General features: G+C 40.0%; 1 protein-coding gene across 5 annotated transcripts in view; it reads right to left on the minus strand.

The window, feature by feature from the left end:
• pdlim5a (PDZ and LIM domain 5a) overlaps positions 1 to 13,807 on the minus strand; it is a 51,227-nt gene that overhangs the window by 16,119 nt on the left and 21,301 nt on the right. Inside the window, exons 4-9 of one of the 5 annotated variants that reach the window (XM_054774749.1) lie at positions 10,349 to 10,388; positions 5,566 to 5,591; positions 4,820 to 4,840; positions 4,685 to 4,702; positions 4,293 to 4,465; positions 3,640 to 3,682 (exon numbers count right to left, since the gene is read on the minus strand). In XM_054774749.1, coding sequence (XP_054630724.1) covers positions 3,640 to 3,682; positions 4,293 to 4,465; positions 4,685 to 4,702; positions 4,820 to 4,840; positions 5,566 to 5,591; positions 10,349 to 10,388 — 321 coding nt within the window. Of the gene's footprint in view, positions 1 to 3,639; positions 3,683 to 4,292; positions 4,466 to 4,684; positions 4,703 to 4,819; positions 4,841 to 5,565; positions 5,592 to 8,671; positions 9,007 to 10,348; positions 10,389 to 13,807 lie in introns of all 5 variants that reach the window. The other 4 variants (XM_054774746.1, XM_054774750.1, XM_054774747.1 and 1 more) reach the window with 4 other exon arrangements.

The raw sequence follows: 13,807 nt of genomic DNA on the forward strand, positions 1-13,807 counted from the left end.
GTCACTATAAAGCCTTTATTTGTCCAAACTTTTTCCAGGGAGGTCCAGATAGTGAAAAATGAAGTGACGCAAAGGTCAGTTAAAATATATGTATTTTTAAAAACTACATCTCAGCTTTGTGATATAGTTGAAAAAGTCTGTTATTAGTATGAACATCCGTCTTTGCTCATTTTCCCCATTTTTAAGTTGTTTTTTTTCCATTTCCTTCTCAAATAATCTTCGTAAATTTTCTCTCGTAATATTATGACTTTATTGTCATAACATTTTGACTTTATTCCCATAATATTATTACTTTTTCCCCAAAACTAACTTTTCAAAAACGTTTTGGTGTTTCTCATAACATTATGACTTAAAAAGAAAAAAAAAAATCTTTAATATTTCAACTCTATGCCACTGAAATGACATAATTTTTCTGCATATTATTACTTATTACATGATATTATATACTGTATATTATTAATATATTATACATAATATTATTTTTCTAGTAAAATTGGGACTTTTTTTTCTTCTTCTTTTTTCAGATTGACTTTTTAAAAATGGCATTATTTTTTTCTCATAATATAAATATATTATTCTCATAAAATTCTAAATTAGTCTCGTTAAATTAAAACTTTTTCTCTTAATATTTTGACTTTATTCTTGTAAATTCACTGCTGATTGTTCAATTTTTGTTGTTGTTTTTTTTAATTTTTTGTTATTATTATTTACAATAAAATACATTTTTACATATGTTACAATAAAAACACAGCCGCGGCCGCAAATGTGAATGAAATCCTGTCATCATGAAGTATTTCCCCGGTGGCCCGCTGAATCGTGGCGGAATCTCATCACAAACACTAACCCGCCCCCTCCCAAACTAAATATGTCAAATCGGTGACCTGAAACACAGAAACAGTTGGAAAAAAAACTTGGAAACTCTTCCCTTACGGAGCGTGAACAGAAGCTAGCGCGGTTTATCATAGCATGGTAGCGCGGCTGTGTGTGTGCGAATCAGGCTGCATGAGTGTGTTTACACTGTGTTGTGTTTTATCGCTTGTTAATGCAAAGCGATGCTTGCTGACGTCATGCAAGTTCTGAGAGAAACAAGGACGAGCGGCACATTTATTCCTGCACTCGTCTTAACCGTCAATAGACATTCCTGCCACACACAACACACTTCCAGCCTTCAAAATAAGAGTGCTGTTCGCCACAAATGCTTGCAGAGGCTGACATTCCATTAGAAAAGTTAGCCAAGCTACATCGGTTTCTGAAATACTGGGCAAAATTGGCCAATGATGTATTGCATCAATACCTGTAAGGATTTTTTCATTTAATTAACCGACTCTATGGTGGTCAAATACGTGTAAAAGGATTTAAAAATTTAAAAATTTTTAACGGAAAAAACGGAATTCGGAAAAAATTAAAATTGAATTTGGGTAAAAAGAAAACACATTTAATTGGGGCCTTGGGCATCATCAAAGGAAGAGTAATTTTGTTTAATTTTAGTTTCATTATTGAACACTGGGGTTTCATTATATTTCCACTTGTATACTATTCAAATGTTACTTAAAACATTGTCTGTACAGTTGGAAGAGGTTTCCTGATGTTTGACCCTGGAACAGATCATTTCAATTATATCTGACATGACAATTGAAATAGAGAAAAAGAGGGAAAAGAAAGCAGGAAGTAAAGACAACAAACACTGGACAGTAACAGATCATCTGTAGTGTAGTAAAAATGTGTTGCATACAAGTTGTTGTGTTGGTGCTTCCCTCTAGTGGTTGCAAAGTGGAAATGCTAGAAAGAGATCTACTGCACTGTGTATACAAGTGTTATTAGTTTTTATCTTTTATTTTAAAAAAGCAGTACCAGCACAGGGAAAAAAAGAGAGGAAAAAGACAAAAAAAAGTAGAGACAATGAGCATATGCAATGACTTTATTAGCAATAATATATAATACCTTTTTTTTCAAATGGAGTATTCTTATCTGTTGTCACAACATAACACCACTTCAATCTGTGACAACACAATATGACTGTCAAGTAAACACAGAGCCAGAAGATAAATAAGGAGAAATATTTTACACAGCGAGGAGGGCCTTTAAAAGTGTAATATAACATTTACACCATCACTATCCTTACCATTGCTCCTAAACAACCCAGCATTTTTACTTTCATATCACCTTTAGACCACACAAAGTGTCCCAAAGCACCTTACAGGACTACAACATCCAAACACATGTGCTTATGTACACTTCCTTTACGTCCACTACTTTTTAAACACCAGCATTTGGAGGTATTGTTTCATACTGTATGTGAAGAGATGATAATACTACATAATACTATATGGACAAACGACTTCAGGTCTCTTCATCAACTAATTCGTCAGCTGGGTTGGACCAATTGCTCCTGCATCGGAGTTCTTCATCTTTTGGACAATGGTTGCTTCCAAGCTAGTGGAAGTTTGGGGATGATCATTTTCTGTTCCGTAAGAAAGTTCCCAGAAGAGCGGAAGCTGTTATAACTGCAACGTCCTGTAGGGCCAGATGGCCCGATACTTTTGTCCTTATAGTGTATGAGTCTCGAACACTAAATACTGTAAATGCTCCACTGAATGCCTCTATTCAATAAACTGGCAAGTCTCCTATAGTTAGCTGCAGGCAACCTCCTGATGTATTTGTTTTTAAAATCAACTCCACAAGATGGCAGTACATGAACATGTGCAATTGATGTGATCAGTATATTAAAAAGTATGCATGTACTGTACTGATGAATATAAGCGTGTAGTGGGCTGATGTATGGATATAATATGAAACTGAAGGTCTGAATGCATCCAACACGGTGCAGTTCTGTGAAGAAAGAGGAGAAATGACCCCCCCACTCGCCCATAACAGTTGATTTCATTCGTCCCTTCTATAACTTCCCCTTGTCACATCAAGCCCGCATCAGGCCCCCAGCAACAGTCAAACGTATATAATGCGCAGTCACACGTACATGTACACATATACAACAAGGTCTACTGGACATTGAGGGTGCGAGCGGACACGCCGTGGTGCCAGTCCCTCAGCTCGTTGTACTTTGGGCCAATCACCAACCGCGTGGTGGTCTTGTTCACTCTGCCATCACATGAGAAGAGAGCCAAAACAAAGTATTTAGGATAATGCTGGATGCTACCACAAGCGAGCGATGACCACAGCAAACACTGCACAGCACCAGAGGATGCAGTGAAGACGGTTAGGGAACACACCAACAGCACACACTGACGTAAGTGCAGCCAGTGGATCCAAACACATGCACAACTGCTGTCCGCCATGATTGCCAACAGCACCGTCACAGGTTAGACAACATGCACCACCAAATACAAAAAAACAATACACTCTGTGGTTGGCAGCTAATATGATGGGAACATGTTTACAACCCAACACTGCCCCAATGGACCACTACAACACAACACATGCATTCTGCAAGATTAGCACTGTCAACACCAGTGATATGCATCATACTGCCTGTTATCTTTTATTGTCCACCAACAATGTGATTTACATGGAAAGACTGACTGATCAGGCTTTTGGCTTAAATGTCTCAGCTGTCTAGACAGGAAGCGGGTGTCATCAATCAGCTCGATAAAGACCAGCAGGCATCACAACACATGCACTTACTTTGTCTTCTTGGCTGTGTCTGCTGCTGCTTCTTCTTCTTGAGCTACGCCGGCAAAAAAAGCGAAAATTAAAGAATGCATTCTACTACATCAGTCCTATTCATATGTCTCATATACAAATGATCATTTCAACAAATAAACGTGCAACATGGGAAAAGCAGTACGCATTTCATTGCATTGTTTGAGTTCTTGACTCAATCTGCTCCATAATTTAAGTCCACATACTGATATGCTGAAGGGTTTTTGCATTGTTTTAAGTTACATTTTTCCCTCAGGTCATATTTCTCCTCTCTTGTTGAGAAGAAGTGTATCATATTTTTGTGTAGGAGGTTATTGTTTGCTTTTTGCATAATTTTAGCTTTTTGAAAGTTTACCAGATCAGCAAATTTGAATAATTGTGATTTTAGGAATAAAGGGTTTCTGTTCTGTGTTCTTTACAACTAGCATTGTGGATTATCCTAAGTGACCTTTGTCGTAGAGTTAGTGAGTAAAGTGTATACTTTTTTTTATAACTCAGATACGGTAACACCGGAGAATAATAGAGAGTATGGCGTCATTTTTCCTTTCCTTTCCCTCTTCTTTTATCTTTGGCCGGGGAATGTACTGTACATGAAACGACTATGAGTGACAGTGGCATCAGTGCTGGTTACATACCGTGCTCGGTGCCTGTGATCTGAGCCAGGATCCTGAAGGATCTGGACTGGGTGGTCCCGGTGCGTGGACGCCAGTCCTCTGTATCCTCCATGATGCGCTTCCTGCTGGCATCGGCATGAGTGGGCACGTGGTAGAAGTGGATGTCTGTGTCCACAATGTGTTTCCTGGGTGGTCTGGAGGAGAAAGGCTCATCATCAGTTACGTTTCTTCCAAATTTACAGGATATTCTTCAAGCTGTTTAGTCTACCAGTCCGTTACAGTATGTTAGGGTGGAAAATGGGAATGAATTGCACCGTCTTTTTATGAGGTTGCATGAAATATGAAGCTGATGGGTTACAATATGTTGTTTAGCACACATGATGATAATGACCGCTTTTGAGCCAAGCAGATACCTTGCTGGCTGGGGTTTTCTTGAAAAGAAACAAAGAGGAAAAAGCAAAGGAGACAAAAATAAAGTAAACTGAAGCAGAAGAAAGTCCGGAAATGACTTCTACGGAAACAGTGGGGTTACGTGTGAGTCGACTTACTTCATAATACTGTGAGGTCCACTTGAGGGGACGAAGTAGAAGACCAATGAAGAAGGGGGACAAGAGAGAGTCGAGTTAAAGTCAAGCAGAGAAAGAAGAGCAAGTCTCAGTGCATGCCACTAGAGGGAGCCAAAGATATGGCTGATCACACTTTGTTAGAGCAGGAAAAATAAATCAGTTCTACTCGTCAATTTTCCGTTCAATCTAAATCTAGCGACATCCAATCTCATCCAATACAAGAGACGTGTTGTTGCACACCACAGTCCAAATCAACTTGATGGTACACTTTGATGCATCGGCTTGGGCACAACTAAACTACCATCACTACCGTGAATGAGTGCAATTGAATCAAAAGCATTGAAAGATACTTTTCAGGTCAATAAATCAGCAATAGTGCAAGCACATGCACACACTCACTCCTTCACTCGCTCATTAGATTGATTTATGAGTGTCTCTTAGCACATTCTTGTCACAGCAGCAGCAATGTGGGTGCGACAGCCATGACAGCTCTACGTGAGCCCGGTTATTTACAGTAGGAGCGTGTGTGTGTGTGTGGGGGTGTGTGTGTGTGTGTGTGTGAGAGAGAGAGAGAGACACTTTAATTATGATAATAGATCCAACGAAGTAAAGATGCTGATTAAATTCAATCAGTAAAGACAGTTACTGAGAACAATATCAGCACATTCATGCAGTTATATTCTAGATATGATTGAAAAGACACCGATCATAACCTGACAGAAACTAACTTTGTGACCCGAGGAGGTGCTGTAGCCTGAAAAGCAGGAGGGGAAAGACAACAGTTTGAAAAAGAAAAACAGTAAGACAGTGTAAATCAATTCACTTTGCAAGCAAGCACACTGTGCACTGTGGCATGCAGACAACATGCAAAGATGGACACATGCGGCCATTCTACATGCAACAGGACAAATTATACATCATTACTTACTCCCGCACAACCAAATGAAATCTAACACAAGAGCTGCAGCCAAAATTGTTCCTTTTTAAAGATAATATTGCTATTTTTTTAGATAACTTTGTAACAGTGTTTATGAGAACTGCACCGCATCATATTCGAGCTGTTTTGCATCCCTTGAGGCTACAAAGGTACGTATTTTTGTTAAAAACCTCTTGTATTGGATTTCATGAGCATGTACTGGTGCATTGGTGAATGGAAAATAGCTAGTGGCGTGTGTGCTTATCGCTAAAGGAAGAGCGTATGTGCAAAGCTGCGTGGATTCGTCGGCCTAAGCCTTACTTCATGGCTGCAACTTGAGCATAGAAAATGTCACAAAGGTTGGGTTACCAACTTAAACAGGTTTTTTATATATCGTACATACACGGGGTGGTTCTGGCTTAGTTTTAATGATTCGGGGGGGAAAGGTGGTGGCGATTAAAAAGTCATTATGTGACACAGATTGCTCCTGACTGCCCTCCAGAAAGCATTATGGATGATAAAGGGTACAAGCTGAGGTTGTGGATGGACTAATACACAGGTGTTTTTTACAGAAAAATGAAAGGATGTGGGGGCCATGCTACATTTAGTACATTAAGTTTGCTAAAACCAAACCAATGTAGGTCAATATATGCTAAGCGATCTGAACAAAAGATCCATATCTTAGCTTTTTGTTATAAGTGACAAAACAAATAGTTGAAATCTAATAGTTCTGATACCTAATAATTTGCCCCATATTGGCATAAAAATGTAATATCGGTCAATATCGGTATCAGGTTTTTTCCCTATAATGAAAACCAATTTAAAAAAACTTGCAAATGACCTCATCAAACCACGTCTGAAGCGTGTAACAACCGTGGGTGGCTAGTAACGAGCTAGCTCGCTCCTGACTAACGTTATGTCTGTGGTGTCTCCTTCGGATATTAAACTTGGGATTTGCAATGACTGCAAAGCGTTAGTTATGCGAGGCGGAAACAAGACTTCTTCCTTCAATACTTCCAATTCCCAGGGCGAAAGCCATCAATCGGGAAATCACGGCGTGTATCGCAATGGATAACCAGCCCTTTTCTATTGTGCACGACGCCGGATTCACCAAACTTGTGGAGTTCCTCGAGCCGCGCTCTGCCATGCCCTATCGCAAGTATTTCTCAGATGCTTGCTTCCAGTTGTACACCTTTGTTTACAGCCACGTCGAGAAGCTGATTGCTGATGATGTATCCATTAGCTGTGTGTTAATTCCATGACAGGAGGTATGTGATGTTACATATCGGTATCAGTTGACACCAGAATTTGAATAGGAATTTCAGAAAATTCCGAGATGGACAATCGGCATATTGGATATCAGCAAAAAAACCAATATCGGACATCCCTACAAATAACATATCTTAATAAAAACAATATCTTAATAATGAATGAATTACATTTTCAGAATCTGCCAAGGGCCAATAAAAACGGCCCCTGGGCCGCACTTCGAAAACTAACCAACTTGTTGTGGCATGTGTCAAGAAACACCTTGTTGAATTTTAGAGCTGAACCAGAACCAGGAACTTTTTTGGCTGTTGCGGCCTATTCAAAGGCTAATACTACCACTACAAAACCCACAAATGTAACCTTCTTTTCACTTTTTTTGCAGTATGCATCACTGCTATCCATCACGGACTTCCACAGCGACATGGTTTGACTTTTAAGGCTGCTGTCAATCACTTTGAGCAGAGCTCTCCGACCTTTTGCACGATGAGAGCCAAATGAGAACAACAGGGAGCCACTCGTGTTGTATATGATAGGCACAAATACATAATACATAGGGGTCCTTTTACATGGGAACATTTTCAACTAAAGCTCCTTTTGGCTTGGCTTTGGCTGGCCATGCAAACTTTTAAAAATGGTCTCATAGTTATCGTCACTGAAAAACAACCAAACAATGGCAAGCTAGGCCAATGGCGAGCTACTCAGAGAAGTGCATGACTTCTCACCTACAGGCTGTAATGCTATTTAATGCTGTTGTTTTTGTAGCAAGGGTAACGTGATGATAATGTATCAATCCAATCACCATGATCTGACCCATCCATTCATTTTCTGTGCCGTTTATCCTAATTAGGGTCGCGGGGGTATGCTGGAGCCTATCCCAGCTGACTTCGGGCGAGAGGCGGGGTACACCCTGGACTGGTCACCAGCCAATCGCGGGGCACATATAGACAAACAATCATTATATACTGTTTGACTTGAACGTGAATTTAGTTAGATGCATGTTTTGGAGTAATCAGTAAATGATTTGTAGTGCAAAATACCAAATGAATAGCCTTAAAAAAAATTGTCAGGGTTTGGAATCGAACCTTAGCCGGCTGCCTTAAAAGGTAGCAGCTGTACTATTACACCAGCAGGGACTGGGACTAACATGTGACTCAGTCGTCTCTTTTTTCTCTCTCCTGCCTTGGGCTGACTGGCGATGCGCATCCTTTACACATTTCCTGAGAAGGCGCCCTCTTGCGGAATATGGACCCTGCACTGGATCATGGGGCCCTAAGAACGGCACGTCTTCTGCATGTAGGGAAAATATTGTTTGCCTAAAATCTTTGCCTAAATGTTTTATCCGGATTATAATCGTAATCAACAAACTAAAGACAAAAAAAATTCACAATATCATTCAATGAGCTTTAAAAATGTCAAATCAGTATTGGCATCAACATTCTTGTCGGCGATACTGGCCCTGTATTAACTTGATACTGGATTGATACCAAAGAGATGGATGGATATTACTATGAGTGAATATTCTGAATAGTCTGCGGTTCCTGTGACAAAAAAAGACATAACAATAAGAAGCTTATCTTCTTATTTTCCTCTGCACAAAAATGGGAAAAAAAGGGCATAGAAGGTGACACTGCCGATAGACCACCACTCACCCATTAAAATGCACCGGCAAAGCTCCGCCCTGACTCTCCAACAGGCCCCGCCTTTGCCCCATGGCCACCTCACACGCATTCTCAGTGGAGTACAGGTGGATTGGTGTGTTATACACGGACGGCTGGGGCGGGACGACGACAGGCGGCAAGCACAGGTAAGGGGGAGGAGGAGGAAGGCTTGTGTGGGTGAAGGCGGGGGTGAAGGCCGATGATGGAGATGGAATGAAGGCAGCAAACTGCAAGGAAGGATCTGACGGTCTGGGGAGGGTCTTGTTATCGGGCGGGGAAGACAGTTGCGTGACGGCCACGGGTTTTACGATGTCTGATCTGTCCACCTAGTGGTGTAAATAAAGGAAGAGCATGCAAATACACAGCACAGCAAACACAGCACACGCTTTACTGAAGCCTCTTTGGTTCTCACGCGTGCCTTTGGTGGTCATGTGGATGCTGAGAGACCAAAACGATGCACATAATGCACTCTTTCAGACTGATTTTCAGGAAAAATAAGGCTGTAAAGTTGAGGAAAACTCGAGCTTTTGAACCGTTGTGATAGATGTAAATTGTGCAAAACCTCACATCAATTCATTAAAGCTACACATTTGACTCTTTTTTTGGCTTTTTGCAACCAAAAATTGTTATGTATTTACAGTTTACAGTGCTGAACTTATTTTTACACTTGTGTGATGATTAACAATGCTAATAAGTGCAGTGCCGGAGGAGTTCCTTGATGATACTTTTGTAATGATTGTGATTGTGTGTGGGTTTTTTTGTCCGCTAACCACTAATTTCATTTTTCGACCGATTCAAGCATCAAATCGTTCAGCTCATTCGGGAATAGTGCGCTATCATTCAGTTTTTTCGTAAAGTTCACTGATTTTCCAAAAATCCCCAAATTCTACAGAATTTTTCCCATTGAATATCAATGGGCCATTTTTCAAACTTCCAGCATTCGCACATTTCTCAACGGATTCACACCATTCCAACCATGAAAACATTCCACACATCCAGGGCTTCAAACTAACATTGCAAAAATTCCAACTTTTCCTTTGATCTTAATTACTGTAATTTCCTTTTATCTTAATTATTCCACTCTTCAAAATTTTTCAACCAATTCTAACAATTCCAACATCAAATCATTCAGCACAATCCAGACATTAAGGCTACCGATAACATCTAACCTATAACAGTTAATACGTATTTTGTCTTTCATGTCATAGTCTTGAATACTCTTATATGTCACACATCATTTCTATTCCTTTTTTTTCTTTTATTATTCCTTTTTTTCCTCCTTTTAGTTTTTCCCCCACCTCATCAGGCTTGGGCATTCACACGCAATGTCTCCAGATATTGCAATCATCTAGTTCACCATTAAAATTGTTTTTACATGTACCACATGATGTACTACCAGTCCTTATTTTTCTGCCCATCGTTTCTTTTCTTTGGCATCTCTCAGCATTCACACGCAATTGTAGTTTGTAGTTCCCTTTCCCGTATTGAGACAATAGTGTATACATGTAAGGTAAATGTGCAAAGAGGCATCAGAATCGTGTCTTCTACCACAGATGAATGGTATTCATGCAACAAAACAATATGTACTAAAATAATCCAAGCAGCAGTGAACTAATGTTACGATGATGTGATTTAGCCTGAAAAGTGTAGGAAATATTGTGATATTACCTTAGGTGCTACCGGAGGGGGTTTGGGAGCACTGGAGACTCTGAAACAAAAGAAGAGTGCATCATTTCAAGCTTGGACTTTGACTTTCATGTGTCTTATAGAGAGATTTACAGTTCAATTTTAACGTAGTCTGTGGGAATAATGACTGAGCATGAGCTATAAGCCAGGAAATCAGCATGTCACCAGATTGCATAGAAACTAAATTGACTTGCTATGTGCCAGACCATAAAAACACGAGGAGCTGCAAACTGTCGTCCCAATGTGTGTACGTGTGCTTTTAAAGGCAGCTGTTTTTAGTCCAGAAAGGCCTCCATGTGATACTCTAGCTATGATATCTTTCAAGCCACTTAAGGGTCCTCTAAAGGTCGCCTGAGGGAACGCTATTCACACCTTTAAGTGTCCTCGCCATCTTGTTAAACCATCCTCGCATCATAATATTACTGATTTTACTCAGCTCATTTCATTCATCTACCAACATTCCTCATACGATAGCTGGAGGCGTTTGCTTTACTCAGTTGCAGAGAGTACCCTTGGTCTATTGGAGTTTATCCCACCTACAGTAGTCTTTGAGCATGAAATGATGGAAGCCTGCTCGAACGAGAGGCGAAACGTCTTCTGAGACAACCTGAACAGCGCAGTTGCAATCGATTCAATGCCCTGTGAATGTAGTAGCAGTCGAGTTTTGAGTCTGAATTTAAAGATGCAAAGAATTTTCTTCTTCATCTGAAGTGTGCAATCAAGGGCAAAAATAGTTCTCTATGGGGCATGAACTACATTTTTGTCGATCATTAATCCAATTTCCACAATTAACTAATTTACTCCCAGCCATTTTTCTGAAGACAACCCTTGAGTCCTGACCATTTTAGGCGATTTTAACTGATCTCTCAAGGCACACAGACTATTGTGTTCTATGGCTATGGCTAAACATGGAACCTACCAAAAGAAAGATTAGACTCTTGTCTTTCATCAGAAAAAAAAGTTTGTTTCTACCTTTTTCTGTTCTTTAGTAATCAGCAGTAGAACATAGGGAAGTTTCAGGAAAATATCACTTCCAGATTTTTGTGCAAAGATACATTTCAAGCATAACTTTCACTTTGACACAAATATTTTTTGCTTTTCTGACAGCTGAAATATGTAAACAACTATACCAACATAAATAACACAAAAAGGGTTGTTTTAAATCAAAATAGTAATTTATTTACAAATATAACACCATGAAGTATTTACAATTTTCACATTTGGAACGGCACTATGTGTGTGCATGCGTTAAAATTTCCCAACAATGCGTAACCTTCTGCACGCTACACTCCTTCACGATCTCTCACTTCCTCCTTCCTGTCATGTGTGATTTTTCCTTTCCTTGATCCCTGCCCAGCTCTTATCAAACGCACTTCTGCCACCTAGTGGCTGTTTTTATGTCTTAAAAGTGCTATGAAGTGAAATGCATTGGTGAAGAGTTGCGTCATCACCTCTTTTTGCCTCTTGTGCAAAAAAAAAACCAAGAGACAATAAATACGTTGTTGGGATTGGGCATTCGGGGCTATAAAAGCGTATCAAAACATCTTCGGTATTGAATGAGTTAAGAGCAAAGAAAGTGTTGAAAAAGTGAAGGGAACATGAGAACAGCGAGGTTTACGTCACCTTCATCTAATTGCAGTTATAAATGGAAACACCGACGTGAAAACATACTACAGTTAGAAAAAACAGGTCTTTCTCTAAGGATGTATTAAGTCAAATATCATTTTAGACTTCCACACAGGAAACCTACTGTTTATCTATATTACGTTTGGTGCTCCTGGGGCTTTGCGTGCAATGCTTGTAGTTCAGAACCAGCAGAGGCTTGGAGAGGACGGCGATTTGCGCTGCTACGGTTGTATATCCTACGCATTAAAACGAACAGTAAAAATGCACTTAAAGTGAATCGTGCCTTGATTGAAGCACATAAAAGAGTAAAATATGAGCTTCTCTCTTGGGTTATGATGTGAAACAATGGGACCTCACACCCTATCAGGTACTTTACCCCGCTGGAATGTTTCTCCATAGCTCAAATGTGTGAGGGTCAGAGAGTAAGTGGAAGCGATACAGACGGTGACAAGGTGACGCTGACAGGCATGACATTCATGCCTCTTGAACACCAAATGGAAATATTTACCAAGGTCTTCTGCTATGTGCCACACCAAGGAATGATTTCATTAAAGGTCCAAGGAGGAGCTGCCTCTAATAAAGCCTGACTTTCCTTGCATTTGCACGTTAACTGTCCAAGTTTCTTTATCACTACTGCATGCTAAATTCTATCCTGGGTTATATAAGCGGCTAATATGTCTGTTTGTGTGCAACCACTGCTATTTTAGCGCCGCTTTGAAACCTCGCCCATCTGAGCGTGTGCGGCGGTGACGATAGCGTCACTTAATCATTCGTGCTCAACGTGCCATCTTGTAAAGATGATAACTTTTGCAGCTTTGGAGAGCAGTGCTTGCACGTGAGTACGTGTAATGTTTATAGAGGACCCTATAAAATCTGTTAAAGTTTTTCCCAAATACCGTTTTATTGTTTCCCAAATTATTTTTTTCCATTTTCATTTTTTTAATTCCGTTTGTTTTTTACCTTTTATACTTATTTGACCAGTATAGAGTGTGTACTTTTGTGATAAAATGCAATACGTCATTGGCCGATTTTGCCCAGTATTTCAGGAACAGATGTGTGTGCAAAACCTCAACAAACTGTAATGCCCGTGCTTGTGGTTAAGGAAGACGTAGTCACCAATGCAATTACAATTGCATTATTAATGTGAGATATTTTTTATGATACTCTCTTTACACAATTAGACAGTATGCGGCGAACAGTGCTCTTATTTTGAAGGCCAAAGTGTGTTGTGTGTGTTGAGAAAGTCTGTTGACGGTTAAGACAAGCTGGGAGAAAGAATAAATGTGCCTCCCGTCCTTATTTCACTCAGAACTTGCACGATGTCAGCGAAAACAACAGTCGCACACGCACAGCCACAGTAAGCTAACCTTGCTAGCTTCCATTCACTTTCTGGAGGAGAGAAGTTTCAAAGTTTTTCAAAGTGTTTCCAGTCACCGTTTCAAGGGAGGGGGTGGACTAGTGTTTGTGGTGAGATTCTGCCACGATTGAGCTGTCCGCCCTAGAAATACTTCCCCACGCAAATGTTCCTTCTCCTCACGATGACAGCATTTCAATCACAATTTGTCAATTTTCGCAAAATCCCACGTATCCTTCCATTTTTCAGTATGTGGCGCTCGCTGGAAAAAGTTTGGACACCCCTTGCTTACACAAACAAATACATAAAAATGATGCACTAATTACTACTCATGTTTCCACATGACTGTATTCGTACTCCTTTCTTAGAACAAACGTGAATGGAGTTTTGTAAAAAGCAGCATCTACACACACCCAAGCGCACATCATAAAAAGCAGTGCAGGTATGCAGGCCAGTTGCAG

This window comes from Dunckerocampus dactyliophorus, chromosome 4, assembly GCF_027744805.1.
Source record: "Dunckerocampus dactyliophorus isolate RoL2022-P2 chromosome 4, RoL_Ddac_1.1, whole genome shotgun sequence".
Taxonomy (NCBI): domain Eukaryota; kingdom Metazoa; phylum Chordata; class Actinopteri; order Syngnathiformes; family Syngnathidae; genus Dunckerocampus; species Dunckerocampus dactyliophorus.